Source organism: Anabas testudineus, chromosome 2 (genome assembly GCF_900324465.2).
Source record: "Anabas testudineus chromosome 2, fAnaTes1.2, whole genome shotgun sequence".
Lineage (NCBI taxonomy): Eukaryota > Metazoa > Chordata > Actinopteri > Anabantiformes > Anabantidae > Anabas > Anabas testudineus.
The window spans coordinates 31,734,293-31,754,459 of record NC_046611.1 but is presented as its reverse complement, the minus strand read 5'-3'; the positions used below and the strand labels follow the sequence as shown (position 1 = coordinate 31,754,459).

The 20,167-nt window shown below is 40.2% G+C and overlaps 1 protein-coding gene across 1 annotated transcript in view; it reads right to left on the bottom strand.

Moving 5' to 3' along the window:
- LOC113164896 (guanine nucleotide exchange factor VAV3) overlaps nucleotides 1–20,167 on the bottom strand; it is an 80,956-nt gene that overhangs the window by 16,994 nt on the left and 43,795 nt on the right. Inside the window, exons 7-19 of the mRNA XM_026364434.2 lie at nucleotides 20,014–20,082; nucleotides 19,036–19,139; nucleotides 18,801–18,900; nucleotides 18,526–18,621; nucleotides 14,885–14,953; nucleotides 14,220–14,306; nucleotides 13,993–14,078; nucleotides 13,330–13,462; nucleotides 9,882–9,991; nucleotides 5,611–5,712; nucleotides 3,567–3,658; nucleotides 1,591–1,613; nucleotides 888–906 (exon numbers count right to left, since the gene is read on the bottom strand). Of these exons, the coding sequence (XP_026220219.1) occupies nucleotides 888–906; nucleotides 1,591–1,613; nucleotides 3,567–3,658; nucleotides 5,611–5,712; nucleotides 9,882–9,991; nucleotides 13,330–13,462; nucleotides 13,993–14,078; nucleotides 14,220–14,306; nucleotides 14,885–14,953; nucleotides 18,526–18,621; nucleotides 18,801–18,900; nucleotides 19,036–19,139; nucleotides 20,014–20,082 (1,090 nt within the window). The remainder of the gene's footprint in view (nucleotides 1–887; nucleotides 907–1,590; nucleotides 1,614–3,566; nucleotides 3,659–5,610; nucleotides 5,713–9,881; nucleotides 9,992–13,329; nucleotides 13,463–13,992; nucleotides 14,079–14,219; nucleotides 14,307–14,884; nucleotides 14,954–18,525; nucleotides 18,622–18,800; nucleotides 18,901–19,035; nucleotides 19,140–20,013; nucleotides 20,083–20,167) is intronic.

The following is a 20,167-nucleotide window of genomic DNA, read 5'->3' as shown; positions in this document are numbered from 1 at the left end:
TAGTCATATTGTCTTGGAGAAAGACAGAAAGCAACAGAGGGAGGCAGGCAGAAATACTACAGCTACATCTACTACATTTGCAGCCCAGGATCAGTATTATAGCTTGTTCAAGTACTCTGGTTTGCTTTACAACTGTTTAAAGGAGCCTCTCAAAGCCCAAAGTGTGCTTAAAAAAAAGTTGCCTGAGGTGCTTCCTCATGATAGTGGGAATAAATGCAAACATTCAGCCAATGCTGACAAACTACCTGCTAGTGGAAAATGTAGCATTTTTCCTGCTTTTGTGTGAAGTCAAAAAACAAAATGCAAACAAATAATTAATATGCACACTGTCAGAAACATTACTGGGTGTAAAGTAGCGTGATAAATTTATTTTGATTAATTTGATGCAGCTAATCCAGCAGTAAAAAAAGCTAAAAGGGAGAACACTAAAAACTTATCTTATAATACATTAGCTGATCAACTTGAACTCAATATGACTGTTTCCTGCCTTTCAAAATGAGTGGGAGTCTTACTTTCCTCCATCTGAAGTGATTAGTAATTGAACGTCTTTGTGTTTTAATCTTAGTGGAGGAAACCATCAATGTGACATACGTCAGGTAATTGAAAAAAATATGTGTTAAAAAATGTAAAAAGAAAATGTAAATTCTAATTAATGGACGAGACACTGATCTAAAAAAAGTATTAGCCTTGTAATAAGCCACTTTTATGCAATGTTTTTTTTCTTGTTCTTTTTTTAAAGCTGACATAGACATTCCAGGATTACATGCCAAAATCTGCCTGTCTTCGCGGGAACTATCTCTAGGCACATAAACATTCCAGTAAGAGAAAACAGACAACAGACCGGGAAGGCATGATGATATGAGTGAAGCAGTTAAGTCTGATCTTACCTGGATCTCGCTCTTTGCCCTAAAAGAATACATAGAGAAAATCAGCACACAGCTGCACATACATAGATCACTGGTACTGGTGAAAGCACAAATAGTCAAATACCACAGAGTCAATGCAATGGCCAACTCCTTCTACTAGCTTATAAATTACTATATGGATAATTCGCTCATTGCAGAGAGGTGAAAGTATTTGAATACATACCCTACTAATGCTGCACACATACAATATTTTAAGCATGGCCTTCTGCTGGTAAACACAAAATTAAAACCCAGAGCGCATGCACTGATATCCTGCAGCAGAATGGAACTGGTGTGATTTTATATGCAGATTAACATTTAATTTTTTAACGATGCAATGTGCTTAAAAACAATTATGTTTAAACATGAAGTGAAAATTGCATGAAGCCAGTGGAGCACTTCTAAACTTCAGCCCAGTGTAACATTCAGTTTGGGGATTCACTGTAGCAGCAAAGCACACAACCACAGTTTTAGAATAGGAAAAGACAACTGAGGGTGAATCTGCAAAAACATTCTCATTTATAGCGTCAGGTGGGCTGTAAAGTAAAGTCAATTGAAATCTTCTTGGCAAATAGCTGCAGGAGAGAGTAGTTTTCAAAGCAGCTTTGGAGCAGATGCACACACACACACACACACACACACACATATATATATAGATATATATACAACAACAGCAGCAGCTCACCTGAGTTCTGACGGAGCCAGGATCTGAAAGAAGTTTGAGAACAGGCATAGTGAATGACGGGTTAGTGGGTGCACGCAAACACTTGCACACACTTGCCGGTACAAGGCAACACTCCCTCATTAGTGGAGAAGGCGGACGCTCGTGTCTGACCGTGGTTTGCTTTGTTTTGCTGTGCTGCCACTACCTGACAGCAAGGATAGAGGAGGTAACGAGATAGGGGTGTGTGTGGGGGGGCAGTAGACCTGAGTTTTTTGCTCCACCAGTTTCTTTCATTGGCTCCCTGAGGAATGGGTTACACCCCCTAAACACACACAAACACACACAAGCATGGACGCGCACACACACACACATATATCTGAGCAAACACATACCACAATAACAAACACACGCTATACGCACTGTACATACTGTACGTAGGAATACACACACACCTCTCTCAGCACATCTGTTGTTTCACAAGTGAACTTTGACCTGTTACACAAACACTCTAGAAAAGAGCTGATAACAGAGACAAATGCAGGTAAACAATGTCTTATCTCTGACACGCGCACACACACACACACACACACACACACGAATTCATAACACTATTCTGTGATTGTGTTTGTGCAGACCTGCTGGTGTATCAACAAAACCTGTTCACGCAAACATCGTGTTAGTGTCTTTCAGCTTTACGAGGAAGTGAATAAAGTTCAGTGTTGCAGAAGAGGGCGGCGCAACCACCAAGGAAGCAAAAAATAAAATGTTTCCTATTGCCGTACATTTACAGGACATATTTCCGAGTTCAGGGTTAGAACTTCTTAAAGTTACTTAAGCTTGTTACTTAAGTAGCACTGCCCTGCGCATGCTCCTGCAGCACGGAGTAGCATGGAGACTCAATTCTGTGTGGAGTAATGACAAGGGCAATCCAAACCGACATCCCCGTCTTCACAGCTTCGTGCTCTCCTGCTGCCGGCCCAAATCTACTCAGGTACACAAACCGTGCCCAGGTGGGCCTGGCAGTGGCGTTATTGCCTCTGTGTTCTGATAGCACCATGACAGATGCCAGGTCCAAAAGGAGCTGGCAGCTTGCCACTGGGAATACAAATACAAACACACACGCAACCGTGACATGCAATGTTATGGGTACAGTGTGTTCTGGTTGTAACAGTGAAACTTTCATGCTTGCTTGTTTAAGAAAAAAAAAGAGAGTGCAGAGTTTCACTGTTGCAGGAAAACAAGCGTGCACTTGCAAGAGCTAACAGAAGCTCCACCAACAGAAAGTGTGAATAGTTTTCTTTATATTCACTAACACATAAACACACACACATACATACACACACACACACACACACTGAGGACATGCTAAGCTGGTTTCTGAAGGCCCTCTTTTTATTCCACTTTGCTCTCAGAGCTGTCAGCGCTCCTGCACAGGGAGCGGAGTGACAGATACACAACAGGGGCATAATAAAAAAACTGAGGAGTTTTTTAAAACTACTGTTAAGCTTTGGGGATCTGCTCACTGACATTGCCTTTAAGGTGCTCTGAAGTGTCAAAATCAGCAGTGGAAGCAGAGCGATTATCTGCAATACTGATCGAATACTTGGATGACCTTGTTTTAGAGAGATAAGGGCATATTTAAAAGTTTACTGATTTAAAGCAAACCCTCCAATTCCCACACTTGCTACACTTCCTTTTTTTTCAACCACATCATTTTCTGAAAGTCAGTGTGTAGCTAAATCACACTGCAACAAATCTCGCTCATTCCCATAATTACTGTAGTCATAAGACCCTCATAAATCAGGTTTTATATACCATAATGTGTCATCTGTCATTATGTTCGCACTGCCATAAAAGTGCAGTTGTGTTGATACAATTAGATTTAATGTCTCTCTCGAAAACATTGTGTTTGGCGACGGTGCAGGTTGCTTGCAGATTAGATGCAACTGTCATAACTAAAGTGAGTTATATTTGTGTGTGCAGCAGTGGTGTGTTACCTGTTTTTCCACAGGACCCAAAGCGACCCAGGCATTCTTTATGTGCACCTAGACCACACTTGGAGCACAGATAGCCCTGGTTAAAAATGCCCCTGCAGACACGAGAACAGAAACATTACATACGTGGATAGTAGTAACAATGAATACTGACAAAAACACTAAAAGGTTTTTATGTTTTAAGATTTGGTGATGTGCAGTATTTTTAAAGCTCAGCTAGGAAAGCTCAGCTGATCATCAATGATCACCCCCAGGTTAACTGGCAGACTTAGTGGGTACAATCACTGTGGATCTCATGTTGATGCTGATGTTTTGCTGACGATAACTTCTGTCTTGGAGAGGTTGAGTTGAAAATAACTTTCTCTCATCCAAGCAGCGTTGTGGGTGAAGCATGCAGAGATGTGTAGTAGGACAGTGGAGTCATCCGGGGGAAAGGACTGGAAAAGCTGTGTGTCATCAGAATAGTAATGGCAAAAGCCAAGTGACTGGATAATGGAATCTATGGATGTAGTATAGAAGAAGTTAGAGGACCAAGGACTGAGCCCTGTGGCACGCCAGGGGTGAGGCAGAAACCCCCTGCCAAGGTACGGTGAAGGTATGTCCAGACAAATAGGACTTGAGCTAGGCCAGAGCTGTACCAGTGATGCCCAAATCAAAAAGAGTATAAAGGAGGATTCGGTGGTTGACGGTTTTAAAGGCTGCAAATAGATCAAGTAGAATTAAAACAGAAGACTGAGGCGCAGCTTTTGCAGCCGGCAGAGATTCCACAACATTCAGGAGTGCAGTTTTTGTGTAGTGACCACTCTTAAAGCTGGACTGGGTAACATCTAGAAGGTCGTTCTTAAAAGGAAGTCAGTCAGTTGATTAAAGACTACTCATTCAAGGGTCTTCGCCAGACATGGAAGAAGAGAAACACGTCTGCAATTTTCCAGAAGGGAGGGGTCAAGAATTGTTTTTTAAGGAGTGAAGTGATCTGGGCCTGATTAAATGAGGGGGTAAAGGTGCCAGTTGTGAGAGATGTGTTAATGATTTGTGTAATGGCTAGGATTAGTGCAGATTTATTTGTTTAAAGGACAGTGGAGGGGATAGAATCAAGAGAACAATGAAGATGAAAATATTTCAGATTTTGTTTTATATATTCATATTAATTAATACATTCACTCGCCATTTTGATGTGTTTTTTTTTTCCATCCAAACCACCCCTGACCAGGTCAAGATCAAACGTTGCTCAGTAGTGTAACTTAACTGTAAGTTTGCCTTTGACATGTTTGAAGCTAAGAGTTAGATAATCCCTGCTGGATGAACTGTATTTTGATGATCCCTGAACATCTGATCTGTCCTGTAGACTTTCAGTCTAACAGGTAACAGGTTAAACAGGCATTAGCTCATAATATCTAATAAAGAGAGAAATGACAACAAAGGGAACTCATCGAACTCATGATTCACTCAATCATTCAACTTTAATTACTGTGAGATTGCATTATTGGCTTTGTCAAGAAAGATTTGAGAAATAATCCAAACCACAGCAACTTAGTAAAGAAGATGCCATTAAACAGCACTTCAAACACATCTTGAGACCTTTCCTGCTCTCATATCTTATCCTCACATGACGCTCAGTGCTTGGCTCTGTATATTCAAAGCACGGTAATCTTGTCCCCTGTCCCCGTCCATCGCCTTGAAGAAGTGCTCAAGTGTGACAGACATTTTTCTTCACCGTCCTCCGTAGGTGAAACCACTCAGTCGTTCCCCCTGTGAGAAAGACCATGAGGCACAGTCCCCCTGTGTGCTGATACCATTCAGCAAATTCAAAAAAAGACTTTGCGTAACTAAGGCACATGTGCAGAGCAGGAGAGGAGAAAAGGGAAAGTGACGAATAGATTGTTAGGGTGGACTGGAGAGGAACAGGAGGAGTGGAGGTCTTTCAAAAGTTGTTTGAAGGAAAAGGGTCCACATTTTGTCCTCAGTCTTTATGTTTAACAGCCTTGAAGAGGTTTTTGTGCTTCTTTTAATGTGTGTATGTGTGTTTGAATAATAATTGGCTACTTACCTCAGCAGCATGTGGCATGAGTTGCACGAGGTGATTCTTTCAAAGGTGTGCATGCGAAACTCGTGAAAGTTGTTACTGGCGTTCTCAGGACGAATGTTGGATCTAAATAAAACACACAAAAGACATTAGATCACTGAAGAATGCCAAAATGTATCACATTGAAAGTTGTAAACTGCAAAAAAGAAGATCTAAGAAGCACTGCAGCAAAACAACAACTGCTTGTTTTGCATATTTTAGTGTATTGAGAACACATTGTGCAAGCCATGTTATGCAAATAGTAGTTGCATATGAGAAATATCTGTTGATTTTGAATTTGATGCCATCAGCAAGTTTAAAAAAAAGAACAGGTACATGTTTATGACTGTATTGCATCATATGTTATTTTAATGACATAGTGAGTGTTGGAAAACTGAGCAGACCAGCTTTTACCAACCAGAGTCTCTTACTGCTGAGCCACACTGTTGCAGAATTTGCATTGTTTTTCAGGCCTTCCTTGATAAAGATGTCTGAATGGAGGCATGTGCTACTCCAAAACCTGCATATATCAACTCAGTGCAAGTTATATCCCGTGTGTGCAATGCACCTTCGATACCATCACAGATTTTGAACAAGCTAGGTGGTTCCTCTCCCCTTTAGCCTAAAGTACACCAATCAGACATAACACTATGACCACCTGCCTAACATTGTGTCCGTCCCCGTTTTCCTGCCAACAAAATGTCAGCAGATCATTTAAGTCCTGAAAGTTGCAAGGTTTTTGCTTCATGGCTGGTCACATAATTCTGCTGAAACTGGTCACAGCCATTAACATGTAAGGCTGTACATCAAAAACAATGCTTAGATAGATGGTATGTTTCAAAGTAACATCCACGTGGATGACCAGACACAAGGTTTCCCAAAGCAATCACAATGCCTCCACTGGCCTGCCTTCTCCCCAGGGTGCATCCTGGTGCCATGTGTTCCCCAGGTAAGAGACGCACACGCACCCAACCATATATATATATATATATATATATATATATATACATATATATATATAAGAGGCAAGTTATGCCCTCTGGGCAACTACTAATGGGAAATTAATGATTTTTCCAGCAAGACAGTGACCCAAAGCATTTTTCCTGGTTGTGTAATAATTATTTGAAGAAGAAAGATGCTGCTGGAATACTCTCTGAGATGACTTCCTTAGCTCAATAACCAGACCTGAACCTCAACTGAACCAAGTGTTCTATGCTGCATCAGTAAGCTAGTACTGGCATTTATGGACTATGGTTCCACTATAATGTTACTGATGAGTCCAAATGAATGAGTGTAAACGGGTTTGGGCTTGGAGCTGGTTTTGTTTCTGTTGTTAAACAGCTTTGCTTTTTGGCAATAAAAAAAAAAGTCAATTTCCAAGCTAAAAAGGAAAATAATATATATATATATTATAAAGGTGTTATAATTTGAATAACCTGCAGGAATGTTTCACTGATACACTTCTTTGAAGTGGGAAGGGGAGAATTGCAACTAGACAGGCAAGGTCTGCTCCAAGTGAGGTGTTCATGGCCCCGTGGGATATGACTGTATGAGTGTATATATGTGTGTGTTTGTGTGTATAGGAAAGAAAAAGAGAGTTTGACCAAGTTTGCCTCCAGCACAGATGTCTGTTCATTTCAAATTTAAGAAGCCTTACTTTGTTTTCAGTGTAACTATAGGCAGATAGACAGAAAGCCTGATATTCACAGGTGCTACTTTTAAAACTCCAATAATTGCATTTTCTGGGAAACAGGACAAACAATGCATGTCGATTTAAAGCATAAAAAAATCATATTGAAAGGTGTAATGTGATGCTTTTAAATCACCCCGATGTAACTTTGCACAGTCCAAACTTTAAAGATTTAAAAACTCAAATAGTGTGACTTAATTTAAAGTCTACAGCACCCACTCACTGCTGTTTGATTTTAATTTCTCACTTTCTGTGTGCAGAACAGTGTGTCTACCTACAGTAGTCTCTGTGGTTGCCGACAGTCATGCAGCTAACAGTGGGTGGTTTTGAAATAAAGGTGGCACGTGAGAAAACAACTGTTCACAGATCAGCTAATAGGCAGCACTGTGGGAGCATGTGATTATCTGGCAACGCCTCTCTATTCTCACAGCTCGTTAATTCAGCCCCGAAAGTTAATCAGCCAAAGCCCCTGTTCCTCAGTCTCACATCGTACCACGCTTCATCTTCCTAATCCTTTTCTCCACTTCCTGTTAGAGCTTGTTGCCTTTATTTGCAGCCTTTATACTTTTGTTCTCATTTGTTAATTACAATATTTCAGCATAAATGCACTTGTTTGACAGCCCCACTGATCCTAACTAATTGCTGCTGCTATCATTGGATGTTAGATGGCTAACAATAGCCTTTACCTTTAACAGGTATCTCAGCTCAAGGGAGACTGGGAGCAATTTGTTTTTGTCTGTAGTCTGTGGTCAGGGTTTAGAGTGAAAAAGAGATTGTTCACAATTTTTCTTCCCACAAAAAAAAAAAATTATTAACACATAACCGGAGATAATAATAATTATATTTGCAGTGTTGGAATAATACCATCATTTTTCCTGCTTATAACAACAGTTCAGGGGATGCATCATCAGTGCTGCATCATGGATGGATCATTTTCTTGTCAGATTTACAAAAATGATTAATATAGAATTCTTACAATCTAAATGATCTGAAATGTTTTCTGTCACATTTAAAGAATACCAAATGATAATAAATGCTATCCCAGGTTTAAGTTGTAATCAAAGCTGTAAGGTGATCCAACATTTTATTTACAATTTCCATTGTACCTTAAACACCACCTTTTTCTAAGTAGTATGTTGGACATTTTAGAATCTGAAATGCAGCTGTAGACCCTGATGTGCCTGATCTTCACCACACCTTTACTCTGCTTCTGAGTACCCGTTCTCTCCCTTTAATATTAGAAAAAAAGAAAATCTATCACTTATCAGGAGCTTCATTAATACATCTGTGATCTGTTTGTAAGCACGTTCTACTTTGCTTATTGGGCCATCTGCCAATGCCTTTGTTACCGCTTTCATCATCCCCGTGCACGTCTTGGTTTCCATGAGTAAAGTGGTTTTGATTTCACTGAAACGCAGCTTTACTTCATGGTCCCACCTGATTCCAGAGCCCTTACTAGACATGAAACACAGGACTCATACACCTGCATTGCTTGCCTAACTGTCCACATCCTCTAAGACATTTATTCACTTTGTTTTTAGGTTTTTGATTATAGACGTATGTGCACACCTTTTATACTACAAAGGCATGAGTTTTAATTTTATTTTATGTTGCTATGAGCATTTTCCTCTTATGCCTCCACACAGGTGACACCCACGTCCAGAGATATTATGTTTTTAGATGGTCTGTCTATCCTTATGTCCCTCTGCCCCATTCTCGTGAAAAAGATATCTCAGGACCATCTGAGTAATTTCTTGAAATTTGACATAAATGTCAACTCAGAGTTAAGGATAAAATGATTAGATTTAGATAGTCAAAGGTCAAGGTTACTGTGACCTTATGCATGTCTTATTCTCATCAGTGCTATGTATAAGAAAGGCAGAGAGAATTTCAATTTGCACATATTGTCACTTGTACTGAGAAGAAGAATATAAGTCTGGACAGACATGCATGTAAACTGCAACTTGACTGATTGGTGGAGCAACTGCAAAACGGTTGTTCTTCAAATTTAAAGTTGACTGACATCCTATTATCTGTTTGTCTTGGTGTTGTGTCTCTCAAAAATCAAAAGTGATCAAACTTGAAGAACAGGGCGGGCAAAGTGTTATGTTTCGGTGCTTTGGTGCTTTTTAGTGCTTTTAGTGACAAAATAAAGCCTTAAGGCCTGTATACACTGTAATGTTGGGCTGTCCAGGAACTTTAGTGGCTCAAAAACAGTGGTAAGACAACATGGGACAAAACCAACCTATTGCAATACCACATGATGATGATCCACTGATCAATGCAACACAAGACTTCACTGTTTACAACTGTAGCAGTGCAGATGGATCATGCATTTGTTATTGACTCGCTTCGCAGCCAACAATTTAGTAGATTTTATCCCTGTACATTCTAAATACAAGAAAGTTGATATTGCACCCAAGTTTATTAGATCGACATCGCACAGCATGGCTGCAGTAAACTTAGAAGATTACTGATATCTGACATTCTGGAGGCACTTCTGTGAAAAAAGTCACTCATATCACATTTTCACATACGGATGCACAAAAAGTAAGCACACACTCACATGGCCATGCCAAACTGCTCCAGCCACTTCTTTTTCAACTCTTTGGTTTTGAAGAAGAATTCAAAGCCGCTCTGGCCCTGGTTGTGAGTGAGGTAGAATCCGTGAGACCACTGCAACAGGAAAGAAAAACACACATTTGAGACAGAAAATACACCAACAGCAAATAAATAAATGGCGGATTGGGTAGACAAACGACGCAGGAGGGAGCAGGAGCTGAACGAGACAGGATGCAGAGAGACAGATGGAGACAAAGAGATGCAAAATGAAAGAGGGATGCCTCGGGGAGAGCAAACACAAAGACTGAAGGGTTGGAGGGCGGCAGAACTGACAGACAGAGACAAAACAGAGAGGAAGAGCATGAAGGAGAGGAGAAAAAGAGTGTGTGCTGTGCCATATAACTGCTGGACATCAGACAGCATGCATGGACCCAAGTGGTGAGTGGGCCTGTAATCAGCAACCATTACCCACTTCAAAGGTTAAATATTAGTCCATTAGTCCTTGTAACAACACATGTCTCTGTTTTTTTAGACAGCATTATTAAACAGATGCTTGGGAGATGCACTTTTTAAGGCTCCTAGTGGTTGTTTTGAACTTCTAGTATTCAGTTCTGAAGGCTAAAAACATGCCAAGCTCACAGTGCTGTCAGGGAAGTGCAGCTTTTGAAAGAGAATGGAAAAGAAAAGCAGAGCTGTGCAGAGGAATCCCCAGTGGACACCCAGACTTACGCTTAGCAAAGGTATTGTCTAGCTACCAATTTGTAAAGAGAAGAAGGAGGTGTTTGTCTTTCTTTCTGTCAGCTTGGCTCTCCGGACTTTTAAAGGGTCCCACATCAAGGCTGATCTTCCTCAAGTCTATCTGACCTTTGCTTATGCATTTTATGCTTATTATTCATGAACAGAGCACTGGTGTTATTATCTAGCTGATATGGTGAGCTTGTTAGCGCTCTATTTACAGTGATGGTTCTGGCACATCTAAATCCAGGCGGTGCACTTTGGTGTTTTGGTGCATGGCTGCTGGAAAGTGAGCAGTACATAGCTGCAGACAGGGAAACCAAAACAAAGACCTGAAAGTCAACAAAAAGCTCCCCAGAGCTGCGAGCAATAGAGTAAGAATTCTTAACGCCATCATCACTTCACAAATCTCAAATAATTGGAGTTATTATAAAAGTATAGATGCAACACTCAGATGCTGTGTACCAAACACAGCAGTCAGACAAAAGCTTCCCGAATGTGTTCTCTCAGAAGTGATGTGATTCGACTTTGAGGTGATTTGGTTTTTATCTCCACATGACTTGAAGGTTCCTCTTGCTGTTTCCTCCAGACAGCCTTTCAGTCATTTTTGGCATTTCCATAATAAATATGTAATCAAATAAAGTGCATCATATCCATCATGTCAGAGGTGGCTGCAGCATTCATAAAATAGAACTATATATAAGCCCATATGGGCCTGAGCCTAGTGTCTGCTATTTACAGTGCCATCATTACCCAAATCATTGTTTCCTGGCACGCCTGGATATCATTCCTCATTATGATTGGCAATATTTTTCACCACTTGGCACTTAGTATTCACTGTGTGTGTTGTTAGGCCCAAAGTGAGATTTAATGATAACACCATCTGGGCGGCGGCAGACTGTTCTAGTCTGACACTGTTTCAGTATGATGCTGGTAAATGAACAAGACAATGTAAAACATGTGCTGGAACAAGCAAATAATTTAGGACTCTTTCCTATTGATTACTTTGTTGTTGGTGTTGGTGGAGCGGGAAGGATTGTTTTAGCACGTAGTCCATTTTAGCAGCACATTAGGGAACAGCCGCAGTGTGTCGGTACAGATGTTTGTAAAATTCTGTCAAAAAGCAAGTTAGCTCAATTTTTACTCAGCTTTATGAACTTTAAGATGATTTATGATGAATTGTTATGAGTGCTCATTATGCTGAAGTAGTGCTGCTAATTGGTTTGTCAGGAGTCCAACATGGTTTCTGAGCTTTGCTGACTCAGTCATAAAGAGGCAATAATGAACTCAACAGTGCATGACTTGCTTCCATTATAGCAGATTGGATGTTCTACGATATGCTTGTTTTGTTCTTTTTATTTTACAACACATTAATAAGGGAGTCCTGATATTGTTCCGTCACTTTTGCATGCTCACTGCAGAGTTGTAGTCCTATCAGAATGGACTCTGTCTGGCATCCAGCCCCAGGTGAAATTAAATGTCATCTTAAGCTGTTGCAAACTCACTGCAAATGGCATCTTAAAGTGGCTTTCTGAAAATGGTGCTAGCACGCCAGACAATTAAAAGCTCGGTGTTGAAGACATACAGAAGTTTCTTATTCAGCTAGTGAACTGAATCAGTGTGGATTCAAAGGGACTCCAACAATCCCACTAGATAATTCAAAGTACCCTAATTATAGGCACAAAACAATAAAATTAGAGGTGTGGATTGCACTTTCGTCTCAGCTGTGATGTATCTGGACTAACAAGTGCTATGTGGAGAAATAACCTATTGGGCTGTCAGACAGTTTTTTGTGTGCACCACAATAAAGAGGTTTTTCAACTTTTTGTGTGAACGTGATCCTAACCCTATGTACTGTAAGTAGTCTACAAGACTGGCCAGCAAAAACACACAGTTTCAATTAAATTGAAGCTAATGTTCATGTCTGAGGCAAAACATCATTTGGCCTGACCAAAAGTGGTACTGAGTTACTCAGTTGGAAGTGAAATGGGAAATGTTGAAAAAGAGCTGCTGCCAAAAACAGGCAAAAAAAAAATCTGAAATGACTGAAATATGTGCCAGTATCTTTTCCAAGGTCTTCTAGGGCCAGATCTGAAACTTGAAAGACATGTGCATTGGCAGGTGCGTGTCAGAGGGGGAATTCACCTGGGAGACCTACTCATGTTCAGTGTAGTTGGATCCAAACCTCTTATGAATTTTCCATGACTTTCCATAATAGAATCGCAACCTTTTCATGAGGTGTGATCTATTTCTGTGATGTTATACACCTGTACAAGTCTTTTTTTATATTCTCTAACTTTAACCAGACATACGATTACGCTTCTCCTTCCTGGGATGTGTTTCTGAAATACTCCTGAACCACTATGACCTGAGAAATACACTGACTGATATACTGAAAGTGCAAGAAACACTGCAAATAATCATTTTAACAGTAGACCTGTCACTTTTAAAACACAGGTGTTAATAGGTGCCAGTTCCCTGCTGTGGTGCAGGGTTCACGTAGCTTTGGAGATTCACATGTTACTGAAGAAATATTATTAATGATTAATGTTGTTAGTTGTACCTCAAGTTGAAGGTGTGTTTTAAGCCTGCAGACTGTCTACTGATGTGACTTGTGGCCAGACAGGTATTGTTGAATGGTACTATTAACTGTACGAGTCTAATCAAACAGTATCAAGCTGTAGCAAAACAGCAACCACTCATGTCTGTGTGCAGACCTTTCGGTTCTCCTTGTCTGACGTGGGGTTGTTTGTGATCTTGAAGAGATGCAGGTCGATCACTTCCTTCATCTCATAGATGTCCCCACGCCGCTTACAAACTATCACTGCGGCATCGAACAGGAAGATGTGCCTGTGGTTGAAACAACAAATTCTCATGTTACTTTGGATACCACTGCTTTACTTTACTTACATGATGTGAGCTGCCTTCTCAATATGCTGGAAGCTTCAAAAGCATTTGATCTGAGAGTGCAGTTGCTAAAGATACGACTTACTATACACATTATGATACAGGCTTTTTGCTTGGAACTCAACGTGGTGTAGACATATTCTGGGTTGCTTCCGCAACATTTGTGTTCAGATATGGACTGTCTCAAGCTTAAGGTAACTGTTGTTTTAAAATACTAGTCCAGCAGTTTCTACAGATAAGAGGGTGAACATAACACAGAGAAGAAGGGCAAGACTGCGCACTTTTTATAAAACTAACCTGTCTCACGACGGTCTAAACCCAGCTCAGGAAATTTGCTTTAATTCAACACATAAACTACAAGATGTACAGGTTCCCAACAGCACATTGACCTGCAGTCACACATTCTCTGGCAGTTTTCCAGCCACAGTAACCTGATAGAAATCAAAGCGCAGTCACTCAAGCTGACGTCTCACCTGTCCTGCTTAGCTCGTTTGTCGACCGAGGCCACCCGCACCTCTCCGTCACCTTTGGGCCTCCCATACTTAGTCAGACGGTGATTCTAAATAGAGAGACAGATGGAGAGAGAGACAGCGGCAGAGGGGGAAGAGATGAAAAGCCATTTCCAAATGACTGTGACACTGAGATCAGCTTCTCATTACCTGGAAGGATAGAAGCTAAATGCGGAAGATTACCAGCTTACCAGGTTTTCGATGGATTTCTGATACTGATCTATTTCTCGCAGTGTCTCGTTGTCTCGCTTGACTTCGTTAACGTACTGAGCCAAGTCCTGTAAACAAATCAGGAAACAAATTAGGTTAGTTTCATTTACATAAGCATACATTTTCCTTCAGAAAATTCCTTACTTTGCAATGTTTAGCAGCAATTATGAGATTCAAGTCCTCCAATTTCACAATTGTCTTTTATTTTTGTTCTTCAAAAGGTGTGAGCTTGCATACTCCAGTGAGTCTTAGTTAATCTTTGTACTCTAACATTGTGGACGTGCAATGAAAGGGAATGTTTCATGCTGTGTTTTCTGATAGACCATGATGCCTTCCATAGCAGACTGACAGTATGACATCAAATACAATATTAACACACTGATACAGGCTGTTGTGGGCAATAATAAGCAGCACATAAAGGAAGGGAAGCCAAAAGTCTTAATGTTATGGACCAGCTCTCAATGATCCTGTAAAAAGTTTGTAGAAATAAGGAAGCAATTACATGTGGTCCTGAGTAAAAAAAATAATAATTCCTTTTCGATCCATAATTTTGACTTTCAGTAGTTTTTTTCAGTATTTATATGTAAAAGACTATGAAGATATTGCATTAGAAATATTCATTGGGATGTGCTTAATGTAAATGCACCTTCATTGCGTCCAGGGCCGTGCGCAGGTCGCTCTTCTCTGTGGCATCATGAGTGTGTTTCACCAGCTCCTGTTGGACAGAAACAAATGACAACAAATGACATACAAACAATAGTAAGCATCCAGTGGTTAAACCTCCTTTATTCTGTTAACAAGGCCGAACCACTGTGTTATCCACTGAATTCAATCATTTAGTTATATCCTCAAACCTTGGTGTCGTCTGTGGTGACTAAGCAACAAAAACACTTTGCTTAAGGTTAGAGAAAGATGAGCCAGTAATTAAACCAAACCATGAGCTTCATCTAAAAGAAACTGATAATAGATGTTTAATAGTCACTACAAACAGGTGTTGTACTGTGAGTTTTTCCCAAGATAAAATACATGTCTTGGAGCATTTCATTGATATATGATATGTCTGATATATTCAGACAGATAAATAAGATCAACATTAGCCTCCCAGACTTGAACTAAAGTCCTTGTGAAGTCCCCACAAGGGATAAACAATACTGTCACCTAGTGCTGCTCAAGTGGGGTTGTTGGGTTTTCTATATAATTCTGTATACAGTAATATTTGTAAGGTCCTAAACTTTAAACACTGAAGTGCCTAGAAGTGACTTCTGTTGTGATTTGGCGCTATACAAATAAAATTGAATTGGATTGAAAAATATACACAATACACAAGTGTGTGTTTGTGTGTGTGTGTGTGCATGTGTGCACTCACTTATTGCTCGTGTGTGTGTCTACGTGTGTATCTTAAATTGCTTCCCAATGCCTGGCTGCAGAGTAAACAAGACATCTAGACTTCAGCAGTGGAGGATAAGGAAGGATGCCATGCATGTCCTTCATACAGGCCAATACAAACTGTTCCCTACACGCACGCACTCACACAACAGAACACACACACACAAAGTCGCTAAGGGAGATATATATACGTCTGCCTGGTACTGCTCAAATCCCTTGTGTCAGTCAAGCTCAACCTGGGCATTATTATCACTAGCAAGACGACAGAGTCCTATTTATCAAGCCTGGCTCCTCCACAGAGATACTGAGGCAGGGAGTGGTCACACTGGTGCCCGGGACCATACATGATGAACTCATTGGGGGAATTGTGTTGCAGTGGGTTCAGGGGGAGGTAGAGAAATGATGAATGGAGTCAGTGAGGAAGAAAGAGAGATTGATGACAAAAAAGAGAGAGAGAAAGAAAGAAAGAAAGAGCCACAGAGGGAAATCAGAGAGAGAGAGGAAGTGACAAGACATTAGTTGCACAGATTCTGGCTGTCACCATGTGAGAAAGTAGCCCAGCAGATGCTTCTTTCGTTGCAGCTAGCTGTTATCCGGCTGCTCCGCTGAGATCTCGGCCTATGTTGACACAACAGGATTTTTTTACTTGCAGCAAGATATTTGCATGCAGTCATGAGGAGGGTGAGATCAGAGGGTGGCAGTGAGCCGGCTTTAGGACTGTTAATGAAAACCCCTGTTGAAATCAGCTCATTTCTGCCTGAACAACACAAAGAAACGGTGTGAAACTTTGACTGAGTATTTTAAAGTGACATGTCACTTGGCTTTTTCCTCTGCTCCACCCAGCCTTCTATCTCCAGGCTTTGCTATGTGCTCTCCCACCATCTGGTGCACTCCGCACTATGGACAGACCTTCAAGTGTTAGTTGTTATGTTATCAATTCCAATAAAAAAGGAGCAGCAGAACTTAGGGTGAGCCTCACTCTAACACTTTTAGAAGCAAATATCTCTATATTTCACAATTTACTGCTGTATATATGACCAAAAGTCTGGATTGAAGGAGGCCTCTTCACAATAAAATGCTTTTAGGAGAATGTTTCTACATTACCAAATTTAAAATGAAGTTACAGCTTACAATAATTTAAACTAATTAAGTATTAACAGACACACTATTAACAGTAAAATTAAATACAGAAAGAGAAACAAAGCTGTCTCTACAGAAGGCCAGTGCAGATCAGCTCTAAAACAGCAGAAATGTAATAGAAAAAGAATATTATATGGAGCCAGTTCAAACTTTATTGTAAAAGAAAAGTCCTGTGAACCACATGGGCCATTATAATGTCTAAAAAGGGAACGTTTCCATTAGTAACTTCTCACTGACTTTGTTGAGAGTTTCCACAGCCTCAGTGCAGCTTCACATTCTCACCACTCAATACCTTCCCTGTCTGTGTCTCTCTCTCTCTCTTTAGGTGTTTGTCTCGTTCTGTCCTCACTTCACTTTATCTATTTTCTCTCTCCTTCTGCTTGATTGTCTCGATCAGATAACAATTACGTGCAGGTCACTTCACTCTGACAGTCATAAAGACGCTACAGAAATAGACAAGTCTCAGAGCCTGTAGGACGAAGCAGAGAAGGGCCTGAAACATGGACAACAGCACCTCTAGTGGAGGCCTGCAGTATATCAAGCATGTACACGTTGTGTGTGACTTGCAGGTAAAGTCCCTGATGGAGCCCTGTCACTGAAGTTCAGGTCTAACTAACTACGTTCCGGTCTGGATTTAAATTAAACATTACAGGCAGGTAGCAGATGAGAAGGGACATCTTTACACAGCTGGTTGTGTACAGTGGTGGAAGATACACAGTAATCCTTCACTCATAAAAAGAATATACTTCAGTTTCTGTGTATTCCAGAATTCCAGTCTACCCCTAAGTGTTACATTATAATATGTGCAGTGTGGATTACTATTACTACTTCAACCACAGATTAGGCACTAAGTTGTTTGATTTAATACAACAATGTACAGAAAAAGTTCTATAACATAAGACCACAAAGGAAAAGATGACGCCACATATTCATGCTTAGTTTTCAATAAGAACTTGAAGCTACAGCAGGACATCACAGCACAAGCTGGAGCCCAGTTTGATTTAGGTTCATCTTTACTGACTTTCTTCATATGTGTGGTGTTCTTGTCCACCACAAACTGGGAAGACAAAATACAAATGACACAAGCGCCAAGTGCATGCAGCGATGAACACTCAGAAAGTTAGCATAGTTACCATGGAACAGTGCTGTTTAGTTCTTTATCCACTGAAAATCACCCACCTAATAATGGTATTATTACTTTAAACAATCTGTATGTAAACTGTCTGCATGAACACAGCAGACATGACTATATCATTATATAACCTCTTTGATGAAAGAGTCTTCGTTCTGTACTAAAGGAGGCTTCAACTGTCTGAGGTACAGAAATCAAATGGCTATTTTCCAAAGTTTATGTCTGTTTAGTATAAAAATGTCCTGTTTGTGTTTCTCTGGTGAGATGCAATAGAAGAAGAATGCAAAGTTTCAATTCAAGTGTGGAAAATATTCACTTAACTCATTTAAAAAGCTGAAGCCTCCAACTCCTTATTACATTGCTGCAAAGGTTGATTTTGTCCCATATCACTTACTATACACAGGAAGCATGTGTTATAGGCCTGTGTGAACAGGATCTGCATCTCGTTCATGTGGCCACCTTGTTTTAATTAATTTAATTCTGATAGAATTTAAAAAACTGTAAACCTGTCCTCGTGTTAAGAAAAAATAAAACTAAACTCCAGGCTGTTTACTGTTAGAAAGTATAGTACCTTTATCCAAACTCTTTAAAAGAACAGAAATGCGACAGGACACGTTGGAGTACTGTACCTGCAGGAGAAGGTGGTACTTCAAGACTCGCTGCATAGGAACCACCAGCAGATCCCTTAGTGTGAACTTGCCGTAGTTGGCTCTCTTTGAACATTCCTGTTTAAAGACATCAAAGAACGAAGGTTATCTTCTACATCATATCCTAGATAGAGTAAACCAGCCCCTGACAGTCATACAATTAGAGCTTCACCAATACCTTCACAGTGGTGTCACAGTTCAGCACTCATCACTGTGGCTTTAAATTGTATTGTTTAAAATCCACGTGAATCTCGTACCTCTAGCTTCATGCGCACGTCCTCTCTGTTCTTGCAGATGTCATCCAGAGTGGCAATGGCTGTTTCCACGTGGCTGCAGTATCTCCCATAGATCAGCAACCTAGAACACATGTGGAAGTGAAAAAACAAAGCTGGAAAACACATGAAGAAGCTTCAAATTAGCAGAACAAGTAAAGAAGCCCAAAGTGTAGGCATGCAGCACAACAAACGGCTATAAGGCGTTACTCGAGTGTACCTCTCTTTGAAGGTGATGAATATCTGGTAGAGGTTTTGGGCACTTCTGTGGTGGATTGAGTCTTGGATTTCCAGCAGTAGGTTTTTGTGGACTTTAACCAGATCCTGAAACAGCACATTAAACAGCCTTTACTGTGGAGCTGCCTTGATGTGTTTTCATCTAGGGCTGCAACTCACAACTACTCTCACCATTCTTTTTAATCTCATTAATTTATTCATTAAAGGATAAGTTCACATATTTGTTGACAAGTCAAATCAAGCCAAAAATAAGACCCACGCTCATTTAGGAAGAGGAAGGTTTGTATTAAAAAGTCATTTCAGCTGCTAACCACTTGAAGACTCATAAAAGCTTCAGCTAAAATTTGGAATTTACTGCATTTCCTGCACTTAACATGGGCATTAGAATGTTTTAATGTCCAGCATGAACAGGAGGATTATTGATGATCACAGTGAGCAAAACCTGTTTAAACGTTCATGTGGGTACATGCTGTTTTAATGCAGACCTCTAGTAGACCTCTCCTGCAACTGTTTGGTCTATGAAATGAGAAAATAATGAAAAATGCTCAGCACAGTTTCCTGATAGGGCTAATAAATATCTCTGTTTGCTGCACAATTGAGAAGCAAGAATTGGGAAATGTTTGTATTTTTTACTTGAAAAATGAAAAATGGCTCCAGTTGCTGATCAATCAACATATCATTAAAACTCTAAACTTGCTTTTAAAACTATGCAAATTATAGTTGCAAAAGTCTCTTAAGCCATTGCTTTTCACAGGGAAACGAAACCACATAATGCACATTACATATTATATGACAGCATGTCACGTTATTGGATATTGTTTACCATTATTATTGCAGATATTTAATTTGCTAAAGCTGAATGAACAGCTGTGTTTGAATGCTTTTTCCACATTCAGTAAACCATTTCTGTGACCTCATGTTGACCTGACACTTAGATTATTACACTGTGTAGCTGACTTACCGGGATATTCACAAACACCTTCTCCATCTCAGCCGTGGAAAAGTACATGGTGAGGGGCGTCATAAAGTGCTGCAGAGGAGAGAGAGAATGCAGGAGAATGAGGCTCGTCCCTCTGGAGCGAGAGTGGGAAAGTCATTTTCTGAGAATCTGTTAT